At 36.9% G+C, this 17260-nt stretch overlaps 1 protein-coding gene across 1 annotated transcript in view; it reads right to left on the bottom strand.

The window, feature by feature from the left end:
* Nucleotides 1-7404, bottom strand: part of ADAMTSL1 (ADAMTS like 1) — a 433007-nt gene extending 425603 nt beyond the window's left edge. The window contains exon 1 of the mRNA XM_021675321.2: nucleotides 7239-7404. Within this exon, the coding sequence (XP_021530996.2) occupies nucleotides 7239-7301 (63 nt within the window). The 5' untranslated portion in view covers nucleotides 7302-7404. The remainder of the gene's footprint in view (nucleotides 1-7238) is intronic.
* Between the last annotated feature and the right edge of the window lie 9856 nt (nucleotides 7405-17260).

Raw genomic sequence — 17260 nt, forward strand, 5'->3', positions numbered from 1 at the left:
GTTACCCAGGCTGGAGTGCAATGGCGCAATCTCGGCTCACCACAACCTCCACCTCCTGGGTTCAGGCAATTCTCCTGCCTCAGCCTCCTGAGTAGTTGGGATTACAGGCATGTGCCACCATGCCCAGCTAATTTTTTGTATTGTAGTAGAGACGGGGTTTTACCATGTTGGCCAGGCTGGTCTTGAACTCCTGACCTCATGGGATTCACACTTCTTGGCCTCCCAAAGTGCTGGGATTACAGGTGTGAGCTACCACGCCCAGCCTAAACCAATGTTCTTTCATGACACTCAGACACCTCTAAGCAAAATGTGTTGAAACGTGATTGAGACTAGGTATATTCAAGAAGTATGTTTTACTTTGTATACCACTGTACAAAACATTGGTTTTCTTTGCCTTTGGGAGACTGTTCCCCTCTCTGTGAATTGTTCACTCTGATTTTCTGACATTTTGCCCTTGGAGCAGCTTCAGTGTTGCACCCTGGTTTCAGCTCTCAGCGTCTTTTTCTGTTACCTTTGCCTTCGCCTGGGATCTGTATGGTTCTGTGTCCTTGGTCTCACTGTTTGATCGCACTCTGCCCCAGGAGATTCCAACTGTTTCATCACAGCCTTGCCTCTTTGGTTTTCTTTCCTCATTTTCTACCACTCCCTCTCCCACTTCTGGATTCTATTTTTGAAAAATGGACCCATTTTCCTATTCTCCCTGTAGTACTGACACATACCCCCAACTACTTATCACACTTTAGGTAGGCAGTAAATTGCAAACCGCAAAGATTAAACCACCATTAGGAAGATGTGGCATCTTGTTAGTTCTCTTTTCCCATATAATAAATGGAAAATGGTATTAGTACTTACTTATGAGTAAGTACTGGCATGCATAGCATCTAAATTTGAAGCATATGTTATTTCTTAAAAGTTTTCAATATAACAAACAACACCTTTCCCCAAATTTCAGGGTTTTCACACAACAAAGTTTATTTCTTGCTCATAGTTAAATGAATATTCACAGTTGATTCTATGAGAGTGGTGCTGAGGGGCTGTGCTCCATGTAGTCATTCAGGAACCTAGACTTTCATTTGGTGGCTTTGCCATTCCTTAGAGTCATGAAGTTTCCTACTGGATTCTCTGTATCCAGCAGGCAGGTAAATAGATAGTGTTTGATGCTTGGTGGATCACATAGAGCTGAGGAGTCAGGCCAAAAAGTGCCATATATTACTTCTAACTATTTTTCACTGTTGAGAACTCAATTACATAGCACCATCCAGTCATAGGGCAGGCTGGAAAATACAATTTATCAATGTGCCCAGTAGTAAGAAGAAATGGATTTTAGTGAATCCATAGCATTGTCTCTGGTAACATGAGTTTATTATAAGTACGTTCAAGTTTTATAAAACTGTGACTAATGTAAGTATCATTTTCTTCCTGAGAACAAGGAAAATTATTTGAAAACTAAATGGATTAAAAATATATGACGCATGCAAAATGATTCATTCTAATTAACAAGAGCAAAAGGGGTCGTTGTTTAATTGTTGTTCAGTGTGTGGCTGTGTATATTTAAGAGACAGAGAAAGGGATACGGAATATATACCTCTTTTGTATTTATTAGGGTTGTTGACTTGGTCTTACCCAAACCAGAAATAGTGAAATGCTTCACATGTAAAATGAATGCTTACATTGTTCCTTTCTACTTGTACTTTTCCCTGTTTTCACCTTTTCTTGCCAAGTCATTCTTATTTTTCCATTTATTTATTCATTCAACAACATTTATTGAGATCGAATTACCAGGCATTCTGAAAGAGGCAGGAGGAACAAGGCACTCCTTCTGCTGTCCCCCACAGCTTTGTGGGACAGACAGAAGTATAAGATAAGTAGGAGATGGGCAATGGCACAGATAATTGCAAAGTAGCCCAAGAACTACAAAAATTACAAATAAAATATTTTAGAGATAAGAATGAATTATTTATGCCTTCTGACAAGCAGTTACTAAGTGCTGACATTACACATAGCTATATATGGGTAGAATTTGGGGTGGGGCTATATGAACACAGAAATTACGGTATTTCTCCTAATAAAGGTTATAGTTACTTCATGAGATAAAATATATTTCTATAATCAAAACAAAGAACACTTGTGAATGTGTTCTTCAAAAGTGTTCTTTATAGCAAAACATTTAAATGGATTTATAAATACTGAGTTCCTTGGGAAATACAATAAACAAAAAGCCCGAGGTCACTGTTGGCTGCAGATCTCAGCCATTGGGCATCTTCTTGAAGTGGCCAGAAAACTTTTAACTAACTGCCCTCCACGCTGGGTGCTCCAGTTAACAGAGTCCCTGAGAGGTGAAACAGAACAGTTAAGCTTTATTCAATGTAGGTTTTAATCTTGAAGTTCGGGAATTGGGGAGATTTAGTCATTTATTTTTGAGCTCATGGAAAGAAGGGGTTGATAGCAACAGCTTACCCCAGTTAGCAGGCAGGCTCCCCACACAGCTGTGCTGGCCTATTTCAATTAGGATCCTTTAGGACTTACATCACCTCTGGTATGCCAGTCCTAAGCCACTCATGAGCCAGTACTGCCAATCAAGCCAAAATTCAACCACATGGTATGGTTTTTATGATGTAGACAGAAAATGACATGCACTTGTCTCATCCTGGTGAAAACACAAAGTTTGAAGCCAGCTCTCTACAAGAAGAAAATTAGTAACAACGACAAGACTGTAAAACTTGATTTACACACATTTTCCTGTGATTATCTCAATACACTTAACCAGTGGGTTATTCATGGTGATTCAAGGAATGCTCTCACTCAAGAAACGACTCTGGTCCTCATGTTATGAAGAGGTCACTTCTGGGTCACTCTACTCATGAGACCACAAAAACAGCAGAATATGCTTACTGAGAGGAGGGCACAATTAAACTTATGTAGTTGGACCTGAGAGGTTGTCATTCCTGGAAACTGAAAGATACATGAATTAAAAGCAGAGATGTCACTTGAACAAAGAAGCAGAACTACACGTATGAATTTAGGAATCACTGAACATGTGAAGAACTAACCCTCCGATGGTCTCTGGAAGTCATTTTTTCTCTTAATTTGGTTCACAAACTGTATCTACATGATATTCTATGAGGTGCTTTGGGAAAAGCAGAAATTCATAGGACACTATATTTTTCCTGGAAGAGTTTAAAATTATATTCTGATTAAGCCATAATAAATGGGAGAACCGAAACACCAGACCATGTCTCATGCTAATATAATCCCCAAGCAAAATGCAACCCAAATAAACTAAGTTAAAAAAAAATGAGTAACTTGTATAGGTTAATCACACTTTACCGATAAAAATTGCAAACACTAACTGTAATTTTGTTAGTAGGACATAAGAATAAACTTTGTGCAGCTACTAAGTTTGAGTAATAGCCTACCCCATGGTGTGCCAGAGGACTGCTTTCCAATTTATTTATACATAATAGCAAAGGGGCATCAACAGGTATTAATACATACAAATATACAAACACATACATGCATTTATTTATTCATTCTCTTGTCTCTCAAAAGGCTTCAATATCCATATACTTTTTCAAGGAAAAACTTTCCGGTGTAACAGGATTCTTCTGTAGTTCACTAGTGACCACTATTGGACATTCTTCTTCCCTCAACTTATATGAAGCGACAGAACTGGTGTATGTGAAAATAATAATGGTGGCCAGAAGGCGGTCCTGAACACACTGAAACACTAAAAACAGGAGCTTGAGAAAACAAAAACGTAGCTGGCCATGTCTAGACAAGAAACTTCACAAAAACATGAAGAAAGTGATTTTTAAATTTTAAATGTTTCACTGTGTTCTGTCAATCTATGTGAAGGGTCTTCAAGCTTGATTTAAAGACAATCTAGGCATGAGGATAAGAAGTTGATGTAGAGTGAACAATTACAGAAAAGTGCTTGTGCATGCACATGAACACACACGGACATACATGCTGCTGGGACAGGCCACGGTCTGCTGTAAATAAGGGACTTAACATTCATTCCACAAGCTAATGGTGCTTCTTCCCATCCAAGATAGATCCACTTAGATAATAGTGGAAGAGAATGCGAGAGGACTGAAGGGAATGGGCTATTGTGTTTGACTAGTTGCCATGTATAAATTAGTACAGAGAAGAAAAAGAAATTCAATAGAAAAACACATGTACTTTACTATAATTCCTAGTGTTACTCTTGCAACCCTCACAATAGCGGGTGAAAGAGCTTAAAACTACTTAAAAGAAAGAAAAGGCAAATGCAAATTTGATTAAATGCCTTTCTGACAAGAAGCGATTTGACTTCAAGTGTAGATGGACACATATGTCAATGGCCGGTCATGGTTTTTTCCACATTCTTTTTGAGCTTAACAATTGGAACAAAAGAGGGAGAATAAAAATGGGAGAGAAGGATGGGAGGATTGGGAAAGTGGCATTATGTAGCTTAATTTCACCTGAATATCAAATGAAATCTCCCGTTCAGTACTTCTGTCCTATTGTGTCCAGAATATAAGAGAGATCTATGATATATGCTCTGTGCATGAAAATATGGGTGGTAACCTAAAACAGATTCAAGACACAGGAAGCCCATTCTCTCAGAAACAAGTTCCAAGGGAAAGGATTTTGACAGAATGGAGGCTGAACAACCTTCAATACTTGTACACACTCAAGGACCAAGTCACGATACAGATGATTCAGCTGTCAATGAAATGAAGGCTATTTTGGTAAGGTAGAAACTGGACTAGCCACTAACTAGACAGGATGTTTTCCAATTAAGTTACAGACCTTTAGAAATTGCCCAAAATAAGCCCAAAGGTAGACAGAATCCTTGCAATGTGTAAAAGAAATAATAAAAAAAAAAAACTATAGGAAAAACAAGCCCCTATATTCAATTTCTCTATTAAGCTTGAAGGTTGAGCTGATGATGCCACACTTCTAGTTCTAAGCCAAGTACAGAGCAGGCTAAAGGTCACTTTCTCTTAAGCCAGTAATTAAATTTTGGCTACCGTGTTAAAGGGGCAGTTAATGAGCAAGTCTAACAAGTGCTCATGAGATAGTACATATCTTTATGATTAAGATGATGCAAAAAGCCTAAATATCTGCAATGAAGAATACAGACCAAACTGTACCCCTGCTTTCATTATTGCTAAATATTTACAACCACCATACAAAGCAAACATGTTGTATTCTTTCCATTATTTGACCTTTGGGTTCAAATATAAGCTTATTTCATTATCTGCAAAATGGGTTTAAAAATATCTTATTTGTATGATTATTGTAAGGATTCATTGTAATGATTTTCAAACAAGTAGCCTAGTGTTTGGCACATTCAGACACAAAATACATGACAGCTATTATTAATGCTGTTATTGCTTTGCAAAGGGATTTATGTAAACACCAGTCAGTTCTTTCTTTTGTAACAAAGATCTCAGATTTCCAATTCATTTAAATGCATAATATAATATATATTATCTTCATAATATAATTATTGTAATTTAAACATGACAGATTTTAAGTCCTTCTGAAATAAGCATATATTCCTTTTCATTCTACATAAGTCAAATTATATGTTCAAATACATATATGAATATTCAAGATATCAGAGAGGGATATAATGCATTTACCAAATGAATAGCAAAACAATCTATTCCTGAATGGGAAAGTTTTACTCAGTATAATGAGATCATACTTCCATATGAAAATATCAAAAAAAATCTAATGTGTACTGGTAATTTGCTTTATGATGTAATTTAATGGGAAAATAACACACACTTAAAAAAATCACAAAGAAGGAAAGATGAGACAAACTAATGGTGTATACAAGTAACACATCCCATATGGAAAAAATGAGACACCTTTCATAAATCGCTTGCTCCACAAGTCATAAAGCATACCTAAACATTCTGTTCTTTATATTTTTCAGAACAGCTAAAACTTATAGTCTATTCATGCTTAAAATGTGGTTTGCCTTTAAATTGCTATGAAAAATTAAAAATATATTTCTATATTTATAGCACTTGCAATGCAGCATTATAATTTCTTAGCTACCATGATGCAAATCCTTAAGAAGTAGGAATGTATAAAATATTTAATCTCTTTCTGATTACTCTATTTGATGAATCTTCCCGGAGTTTGAGTTTTTCAATTTGTACCAAATGGCTTGCCTCCTTACTTCAAAATTATAGTGTAGATCAGATTTGTCATAATCTAATCAGAGCAAAACTTTCTTTCCCCATCAAGGAATCAATGCAACCTATACATTTGCTACATTTTTACCTGATTCTCTTCTTGCCCTGTTACCATCTGAGGAAGTTCTGGCATGTTATAAATGTGACAGGGAAAGCTACAATCACATTTGTTTGGATCAGTGTGTGCAAATTTTGGAATCAAACCTTCAGATGAGGCTTACTAAGCTGCCTGCCCAGAACACTCTGGTTTAAAAAAATGTGCATTGCTATTAATATTTTGAGTGTAGATTTACTTTGGACAGTCAATGTTCATTTTCTGCCCATAAAACCAAGTATGAGTCACAACGGAACATTTACTTTGAGTCAAAAAATGCAATGTGTACTGACGTTCAAGAGCAGAGCATCTTATCACTATGACTGTGGTAATCAGCCATACCAAAAGTCATCATTTTTTTCTTCTTTAAAAGTAAATTTGAGATCAAAGACCATAATCCTTAATTCATAAATCCTAGCATTAACTTCTATCCATAAATGACTTGCGGTAATTATGAGCTATAATCTGGGTTGGCTGCAAAGAGGCTCTCATTCCCCTCTTCACCTGGTTCCGTAGTACATGTGCATAGAGGGAAAATAATTCATAAAAGGCAGTACGGGAAAGCCCCGCAAAGCCTATCCCTCAAAAAAATTCCAGGAACACCACAGTGAGTGAGTTTGATTTCAGGATGTCTGTTATCCAAATTCCAAGCATGCACGCCACCATGTATACAGTCCTCAGCTCCCAAACTCCATGCAGTCTATCCCAAAGTTCATGTCTCAGTATCAATGTTACTACATAGCAGTAACCAATTCCAGAAAGTCTTGCAGACTTTATCTTGCTTGGAAAGTTGGGGTTAAAAGTTCTGGAAGGAGTTTTCTCTTTGTAATAGTGTAAATCATTTTAGCTGGAGTTTTAACATAAAGACACACATACACACACACACACACACCCCAGCACCCAGACTCAATGGCAATAGCAATGTATTGAAATGAAAAGGCATTTACCAGGAGCAGGAAAGCCAGAAAGAGGAGCAGTGTGCCAGGAGTTGCCCGACGGCAGCATTCCATGCTTGGATCCTTGCCGGAATCCGAATCGGACACTGAATAAGCTGCTAAGTGCTCCTCTGCCTGCTGTCACATCCAGTACTGGTGCTAACACTCCAGTCCTGCCTATCAGCTTCCATCAGCCCCGCTCACATTTCCTGACCGAGGGGTGGGTGGGTGGATGGGTGGGGGGTAAGCTGAATGGAATCTCTCTCGGAGCAGGCAGCCAGCCAATCAGGCTCCTGCTAATCAGACATGCTGAATAACAAAGCCAGGGGGACAGAGAAAGTGTAACAGTGCGAGCAAAAAACGGGAAAAAGGACGAAAAAGAAAGGCGAGTGAGCAGCAGAGCGAGGAGGGAAATGCAAAAGATGCAGAATTGCAAAAGATGAAGCCAAGCACTGTGCTTCCCATGGACCTGGTTAGTTCTTTGTGAGATGCATTTCTATTTGCCATTTGCCTGTGCTGATGTCTGTTGCTTTGTAAAGTACAGTAGCTCCCTGTGACTATGTATTGTTCCATTCAGGAGAGAAACTTAATCCCTGTCAATATATAACATATGCCATAAAGGGAAAGAACCATAGACAAAAACCGACTTAATGTGCCCTGTAAACGTGTTCTGTACAACTGTTTTATTTCTCCTCCATAAAGTTCCTCTTTGCTCTCTCTCTTGACTTGGAAAAGAAATATGCTATACATTTTCTGAAGGTTCCTCCCTAAGCCTGAACAGTGGCATAAGTTATTTTGTGTTATTAAGGACTTAATTTGGAAACAATAACAAAGCAAGTTGCTTCTTTGTAAAGTGACAATTTAAGACATTTAAGATTTGCTAATTCTAAAGGCACAATTAGAAATTTAGATCCCCCACTTTGAAAAGAAACCCTCAACAAAGACCCCAAGATGAGAGGGGCTGAAATTTGGGGTGGAGGAGCAGCCCGATTTTGATGCACTGCCAACTCTCAACTATCTGCTTTAGCCACGGGAGAGAAAGAAAGCATGAATTAAATCCTCAGTTAATCCCCAAACTTTCTTTTAACCAAGTTTCAGCCTCCTCCGCACCTCACCCACATCCTTTATCAGAGCTGCTATAGGGCAGAAAAGGCTGAACTGAGTTTTACCTCATTTTTCCATCCACTATTGCAAGAGGGTTGGACAGGATGACCTTGGAGACCAGTCCAGCCCTGAAGGAAGAGCTAATGAGCAGTGAAATGACGACAAGGCCAGCAACAGCAACGAGAAGGTCAGGAAGCTTCTGAAGCTGCTTAATCCACCAGCAAGTGAGATTTTACTCTACCAGAGGAAGGTTTTATTACGGTTTTAGAAAAGTGTCAAGTGTCAAACAAGGATGTATTTCCCCTTATCTACAAAGGAAATCATTGAGTTTTGAAAGAACAAAATAGAAGCCTTGGCCTTACATTGCCATAGGTGTGTCACCAGGATGTTTTCCCTTGACAGATCTCCTGATAGAACAGAAATATATGCGGTGGAGGTACAAGGCATTTAAAATGAATGTTCTTTCCTTTCATTATTAAAAAAATACTGACAGGAGCTATGAAACACACAGATATAGAAAACCTGATCAAGCCATAATGGGCATGTGAATACAGGCAGGTCTGCCTATATATATACCTGCTGTGGTTGCTTTTCAAAAAGGTGAAGAAAAGCAGGTTGTTCAACTTCAGGTTACCTACTTCGTATGGTATATCAATTAAAGAGAGAGAAACTTTAAAAATCCTATTTTGAAGCTGTTAGGAAAGTCAAGGTCATACAAAGATTCTCCTTTGTTCTTAGTCCTGAGTATGTGGACCTAGAAAAATGGATAGTACAAATCCATAACAGAGAGGGCCTATTCTTGAAATATGCTTTTCCCTTTCAGAAAGATTAGTTTGACAAGTCTCTCAAAAACTAGCTAATACTTGTAAGCTAAAGAGTATTCAAAGTAGATATAAAAATGCTTAACTGTCTTTCCACTATTGTTTTTATCTGAAATGCTCATCACGTTAAAGAAAGGTAATTGATTGAAATAAACTTTCATTCATAAAGCTATGTTACATGTGTCTCTCTGTTACACACCAGAGCTTTCTGCTAAAGGATTTATTTTTTTCCCTCCTATCACAGTAATTAACTGAAGAGTTTCAACTAGTTCTATTAATGGAACATTTTACCTAATACCACCTCCTCCCTCTTCACACATAAACCCTGCTCATTAAGCATATCCAAAGGGAAGAACAGGTAATGGGAGAAAGAATAGTAGCAACAATGCTAATGACAAGATTCTATTTGTAGAGAAATAGAAAAAAAAAAATTGGCACGGTCAGAAAATAAGTGGTAACCACTTATATGCTAGACTAGATTCCTTTCTGCTTTGCAAATAAATACTGCTTAGGTATTTTGAGTCAGAAATGTCTGTCCTGGAGTTTTGATGGGCATGGTAATGTATAGCAAAGATGGTCACCTCAATGAAGTCACTGGATAATACACTATTTTAAAGTCAAGGCCTCAATCATCTATTGAATTCCTGGAGGATGCCCACCATACTGTCTCATGCTTCTGATTCCTCACAGCATCTTCTTTCCTGTTGGGAACACCCAGAGAAACTAGGAAAAGCAATTGCACATCCAGAGTTACAGAGTGCAGGGGAAATTACAAATTTACTATAACTTCAGCAAAAGGACAACAAAATCAAGTCGGGTTAAGGTGATTGGGGAAAGTTTTGGTAATGAGCTAATTTTGATAATGGCCAAAATTTATGTGCTATTTTTATGGCTTACAAAACGATTATACATCTACAATCTCATTTGACCTTTATGACTACTTTTTAAAATAAAGTAATCAACCCCATTTTATATACGTGGAAACTGAGGCTCAGAAAAGTTAAGTGACTAGACTGAAGCCTCACTGGCTAGAACTGGCCATTGAGCCACGGTTCAACAACTCTAAATCCATCCTCATCTCATTTTCATATATAGGCATTTATATCTATATATGATGTATACACACACATATATTCAGATGTTGGCAGTGATGTGGTTGAAGGGGGATGTTTCTAGGAACAGGAAAGCAGCAGACATAGGCTACCAGGGTTTACTACGGGTATATGTTACCTGACCATGGAAAGTATCTTATTTTAGCCTCCAGCTTCTATGGCTCTCAACTTTCTCATTTCTAAAACTTTTTCAGCACCTAGGAAAAATAACATAAACGTGAGGCAGTCTAGATCCATACTAACGGCAGCCGGGGAAAGGCCCTTTATGGCATCTGAGCAGGGCGTTGGCCAAGTTCCTTTTTTCCTCTTCAGGTATCTAAATTAAAGCCGTCTGCAAGTGTGTGAGCAGAAGCACTAGCAGAAGCCACGGCAGCCGAATAATACTGGTTACTGGCTCCATGCACAACGTATTAGGTGAAATGAAAGCAGAAGCAAGAGAGAGAGTGTCAGGGCTGTCTGAAGCGTCATTCCAAACGGTATGGATTTAACAATACTTAATTTAAAAAACACCAGCTTGGACAGAAGCAAGCTGTTAACGTTCAGTGTGCTTTATGGCAGGAAAGAGTGAGCTAAACTTTCGGTATTTCTCTCCCTGGGGAGAATTCGTTACAAGCCTTGCTCTGGAGCCACCTGTCTCTTTCTTCAGGTTGAGCCTCTTTGCTTGGCTCTTCAGCTGCAGAAACCAGTGTATAGAGGACACAGGGTCTCCTGGAAAGAACTCAGGGCTGGGAGGATTTCAAGAGCTGGGCAGGGCCTAATCTCCCCTCTTTAAGGAGGTGGTTACGGCAGCATCTGAGCCTTGTTTTCCTCACAGGGATGCAGTGAAGTTCAATTTCCCTGACTAATTCTGAAAAATAAAGTAAGGGTGAACAAAATAAAAGTATAGGAAGCAGACTGCTATTCTCATGGGAAGAACTGGAATTTGAGCATTACTCTGCAACTTGCCAACTCACCTAGAATACATTTAACACCAAAGCCATTAGAGCATTCATTATAGTTTTCAAATCACCTTTCACACATGATCTAATGTGATATGAACAGAAACTCTAGGAGGTAGAGAGTGATTATTATCCCAAATCTGCAGATACGAAATCAGTGCTCTTACATAGAAACTGGGTTCATCAAAGTTATTAGCAGGCAGGAAATTTGGGACTCTATCAAAGGCTGTTTGACTTTCCCCGGGACTACCATCTGAGATGTTGACAGAGGAAAATAGCTACCTATTGAGAGTCTTTCAAGTGTAGGTGCTTTTCTAAATATTTTGTATTTATTATTTCATGTGGTCCTTAACAACAACTCTATGGGGTAGGTATATTTATTAACCTCATATAGATGTTTTTAATGGTGGATTAGCAGCCAACTTCATTCCAACCATGCCTGAAGTCCAGAAACATTTCCTAGACTCCCTTGCAGCTAGGGTACTGGATGGAATTGAGATCTGGCCACTCTGAAGTACTACACAGATTTGGAAGGAGAAAGTGAGGCAGAGACTACTATACTTTGCTCTCTCTGCTTGTAAAAATGGCTACAGAGCAATGAGGTTTTTCTTGTAACCATGCTAACCAGTCACTATTTTTGCAGGTGTCAAAAGGCAGGCATGGGACATGCATTTATTAGCTGAATCAGGGAAGGTGGACGTGGCTCTTGCAGCTCTTGATATTTCATTCAGCTTTTCCATTCAGCAGATGACTTCCTGGCTATGGAAGAGGCAGGTAACACATCACTCCCACAGTGATGTGTTTCTATAAAGTAGCACTGGAATCTTCAGAAAGTTCAAATTAGAGTCTTTTTCTTCGGTAATTCAAATGTGTGTTATTTAACATCCTATAGCATATCACTTTCTGCTTAAATTAGAAAGAATAAATTCTGTTCTTTGCAACAGAATCCCGACTGATATATCCCCTTTAACAGAGAGCACTGAGGCATACAGAATTAAAGAACTTGCCCAAATCATGTTTTCAGAAAGGGCCAAGATCTGAACCCAAGCAATCTGTGTTCATAACCACAAAGCTATACTGCCTCTTTGTAGAATGAGAATTCAGATAAGGGAGATGTTATTGCATATTTAAGGACTCAGTGAGGAGTTTGGTAGAGGAAAATGGAAATCGAAGAAGGCTTTGAGATGTACACAGACTTTTAGGTGATGAAAATAAACTAGGGAAAGGCTTTACAGCTGTAGAGAACAGAGTAAGCAGAGAGAAAGTAGAAAAGGTAAGACTCCTGCTTTTACTCAATCTGATTCACTATTGCAGGTTGTCTAATGGGCAAAAATTATGATTTTAGATTCTTTGTCCCATGGTCTTCCTCTCTTTCCCTGCAAAGTGTCTAGCACGGCATGTTACTTATGTGACAAACTCAACAATTGTAAAATTTGATCTGATTCATCTCCAGCTGACTGAAGCCCCAAGGGCCTCAGCTTATAGTTCTTCCTATATAAGGCTTCATTCAGGGCTTCTCATACTGTAGGTGCTTGATTAAAATCTCTGACCCCAGCCAGTAGCAGAAAGGAATTCTGGAGGCTGTTTGGTACCATGGAAAGAACTCAGTTTTTGGAGCCAGACAGTTCAAATCTTACCTGTTGCATTTATTACTTGAAGGACTTTAAGGAAATAAATTGCTGAAACTTTGAGCTTAGGGTTTGTTTGTTTGCTTGCTTGTTCTGTTTTAAGCTTTTGGACAATGAGAGTTATGTTCACCACCACTGGACAGTTTTGGGCAGTAGAGTGAGAGGTCTGTAGAGCGTCCAGCTCAGAGCCTGACACAAGTAGGAGGCTTGTATTGATACAATACAACTGATTTATTATATAAACATATATATAAGTATATAAGAATTTGTAATGGTACAATACAACTCATTTCTTATATAAATTATATAAGCATATGTAATATACTGGATAATACACTATTTTAAAGTCAATGCCTCAATCATCTATTGAATAAGTATAATAATATATATAAGTATATAAGAACTTGCCCAATAGCTACTTATATATATTATATAAGTATAGGTGTATATATAAGAACTTATATATACCTATATATAGGTATATATATATATAAATATATAATTTATACTTATATAATATATATAATTAACATTATAATATATAATTATAATATAATTATATTATATAAATATATAATTATAATATAATATGTATAATATAATTAATATATATAATTTATATAAGTATAAATTATATAAATTATATAAGTATATAAGAACTTATCCAGTAGCTACTTATATACTTATATATACTTATATAATATATAATAATTTATATAATAAATCATTATTATATAAATTATAATATATAAATTATTTATTATATAAATTATTATATATATTATATAAGTATATAAATAGCTACTGGACATTGTCTCAATTTTTCTGCATTTGAAAGTTCTAATGAAACTCTGGGAAAAATATTATAATAATTTAGATTCAAATTCCAAGACACTTGCCCCCAAAACAAAACAAAACAGAACAGAACTTGTAGCAGAGCACTGAACTGAACAGGAAGATAGACTTGTTCACCACCCTCAAACCTGTGGTCCTTGTTCTTCTTTTTTCTACATTGCTGAATTTATGGCGCAGATCTCAGAGGTTACTGAATTACATTCAGCAAACACCTACCGAGCACCTACTGTATGCAATGCACAATGCTACAGAGAATCCTGGCAACGAATAAACTGTCTTTTGTAGCCTTTCTGACATAGAGAAACTTATCGTTTTAATTGTTGAGGTTTGAATTATGGTTGTAATATTCATATAGTAAACCCAAGTGTAATACATAAATCCAAGGCCCCTGATTCCTAGTTCAGTTCTATTTCCATGACATCATCCTCCACAGATAAAACAATTATACCAGAGCCAGACAATAAGGTGAAGAGCTGTTAACAGATTTATAGACAATATAGAGAGAGTGGGATTGAAATACAAAAGCCAAATTCCTCAGCTTGGCATTCAAGGACCTCCCTGATCTGCTTCCAGTCCCAGGATAATAGAGAGCCATGCTCCAGCTAGATTGAAATACCTGATATTACCCAAATATTCCAATCCCTTCGGTTACTGTGTATTTGTTCATCTTGTCCCTTCTGCCTGGAAGGTCCATCCTCCTGTCTCTGCCTTGCTAAAATCTATATATTTTACTCTTTAAGACATAGCTCAAATGTCTGCTCCTCCACAAAGCCTTCTCCTAACTGTGGTTTTAAAAAAATTTTTTCCTCTTGTTCATTTATTTGCTGAAATATTAACCTTTTCAATATATTTGAATACTTTCTTTATATATCATAGATATTAGCCTTCCTTTTATTGGCAAAAAGTCTTCTCCTTTATTATTAATATTATTAGTTTTACTAGTTTTTTTTATTGTACAGAAGTTTTAAACCTGTCAAAGAGTTACTGATCATTTTCATTTCTGATTTCTTCCAATGTTTCAAGCTTTAAGAATTATTTTTCTTTGTGGTAGCAAATGTTTTTCTGTTTTTTAATTTGGCATTTAATACTTTTGTGACCAATCTAAATAGCAAATAAAAATAGTTCCTTTTTTTGTACCTTCACAAAATGGCTCTCATATATCTATAGGTGCTTTTCACCTGCTACCCTGTTTGTAATAGAGTGTGCCACTCTCCTTCAACTAGATTGTAAATTCTGTGAAAGCAAATATCAAGAATACCAATTCTTGTATTCACAGAACAGAGCACAGCACCCTTTACATAACTGCCTTTAGATAAGTGTTTGTTAAATTACCATGTGAGTTATTAACATATGATATGTTCACAGAAATAATAGTAGAGAAAAAGAAAAGCAAGAGGAGAAAAGCAAATAGGAGAATTACAAAAGAAAAGATGGTTTCTGAAAACCAAGGAAAATGTAGATCAAAATTGAAATAAAATTTGAATTTCAGAAAAGCAATTAAACCATGGAAAATCAGGGTACTCTTCCCCTAAAATAGAACAGATCACTGTGTGGTCTTCAATTTTATTCCTGTTCTGTGTTGGTTATATTTGCTAATACGAGCTAGATTAATAGTTTCTCTGTCAAAAAGATCATCTTATATCATAATTATATATACTGTAACAAAGAAATACCAAATTCTTTCAAATAAATATTTAAAAAGAACCTATAACTAAAGTTAATTTGTAGTATAGTTCATTTAAAAACATTTATTTTAAATAATTGACAAATAAAAATCGCATATATTTATGGTGTATAACATTATGTTTTAAACATTGTGGAATGGCTAAATTAACCAAATTAACATATGCATTACCTCACATACTTATGATTTTTTGTGGCTTATTTTTAATGTTTCCAGAAACAATATGGAATTTGTGCATAAAACTGGATATTTCATCTTTCCTGCCTGAAACTATGGTGGGCCTTTCTTTTGAAAAGACTTTCATGAAGGAATTTGGAACTTGTTGAGTATGGCAAAAAGGAAATAAAATATAAGATAACAGCATGGAGAATTGAATACAAGCCAACAACAATAAAACCATTACCGTCTATGCAGGTGTCCTGAGGGAAAAATATGGGGTGCCACTGAGAGAAACATAGGTTTAAAAAAATCCAGCATTTTCTCTCTTTTTACATGTGCAGTTTCCTAGAAGTTAAAATCCCAAACTGGTTTCCCAGCACAGAAACTGGCAGTTATGAAAAGCACAGGATCCCAAGGATAAAGGGGGAAACTTCTTCCTTAAACACGCATTTGGATTTTAAGGGGACAAAAGGTTTTTTTTAAAAAAAATAATAATAATAATAAGATATCTGATGTTGGGTGCAGTGACTCACTCCTGTAACTCCAGAACTTTGGGAGACTGAGGCAGGCAGATAACCAGGTCAGGAGTTCCAGACCAGCCTGGCCAACATGGTGAAACCCCTTCTCTACTAAAAATACAAAATCAGCTGGGCACAGTAAATCATTATGGGTACGCACCTATAATCCCAGCTATTCTGGAGGCTAAGGCAGGAGAATTGCTTGAAACTGGGAAGTGGAGGTTGTGGTGAGCCGAGATTGTGACACTGCACTCCAGCCTGGGCAACAGAGCAAGACTCTGTCTCAAAAAAAAAATAAATAAAGATATCTGTGGCAGAAATGTTAGCCATATTAGTCGTCTCTCAATATCTATTCTTCTTTTTCTGCTTTGGCAACAAACATACATGGCCACCCAGAACAGTAACATTTCTTAGCCTCTCTTGGAGGTTATGCATGACCATGTGACAGTTCTCACTAAGGAGATGTAGTGGAACAAATGGATGCAATTCCAAGTAACATTCATAAAGAGAGGGGCACACCCTGTCCCCCTTTTTCCTTTTTTTTTTTTTTTTTTTTTTTTGTTGTGTGTGGCTGGAATGATGATGTGAAGGCTGAAGCAGCCATCGTGGACCATGAAGTAACCTTGAAGAGGATATTATGCACCAGAAAAAGGACCCCGGCTTCCTGAAACTCTGAGATACCACAATGCTTCTGGATTGCCCACTTCCAGACTTTTATGAGAAACGGAAGTGTGTTTATTACAACATGCATGTTTAAAACAATGCAGGTGACAGAACTATGCAAAACTATTAAAAGAATGGGCTGACCTATATATCCTTCTAGCAGCTGAGACCATCAGAAAGCCATAAGCTTGGCCAATTTCATACTAGTCTCTTGCAGAATTGCTTTGGAAAGTCTATGAATAAACATTACGTCCCTGGCTTTGATTAATGACCAGTATAGAAACATGTATATGTGGAATAATCCTGAGATTCTGTAAACTTATCTAGGATAATTTTGCTTTTGTAGCTTAATTATATAAGAATCCCTATGTCGACTTCTCAGAACATAATGATCAAATACAAGAAATATGTTGTTGATTATTATGTTTTATCTTTAAGATAATGAGAGCTATGTCACTCTGAGATGCCATTTTTTCTTTGGCTACTAGAAGCTCAGAAGAAAAATCTGTGCTCAATGGCTAAATCTTTTCTCAGTCTAAAACTTAAAAAAAA

Source organism: Aotus nancymaae, unplaced genomic scaffold, assembly GCF_030222135.1.
Source record: "Aotus nancymaae isolate 86718 unplaced genomic scaffold, 86718_ANA_hifiasm-v0.15.2.pri h1tg000003l, whole genome shotgun sequence".
Lineage (NCBI taxonomy): Eukaryota > Metazoa > Chordata > Mammalia > Primates > Aotidae > Aotus > Aotus nancymaae.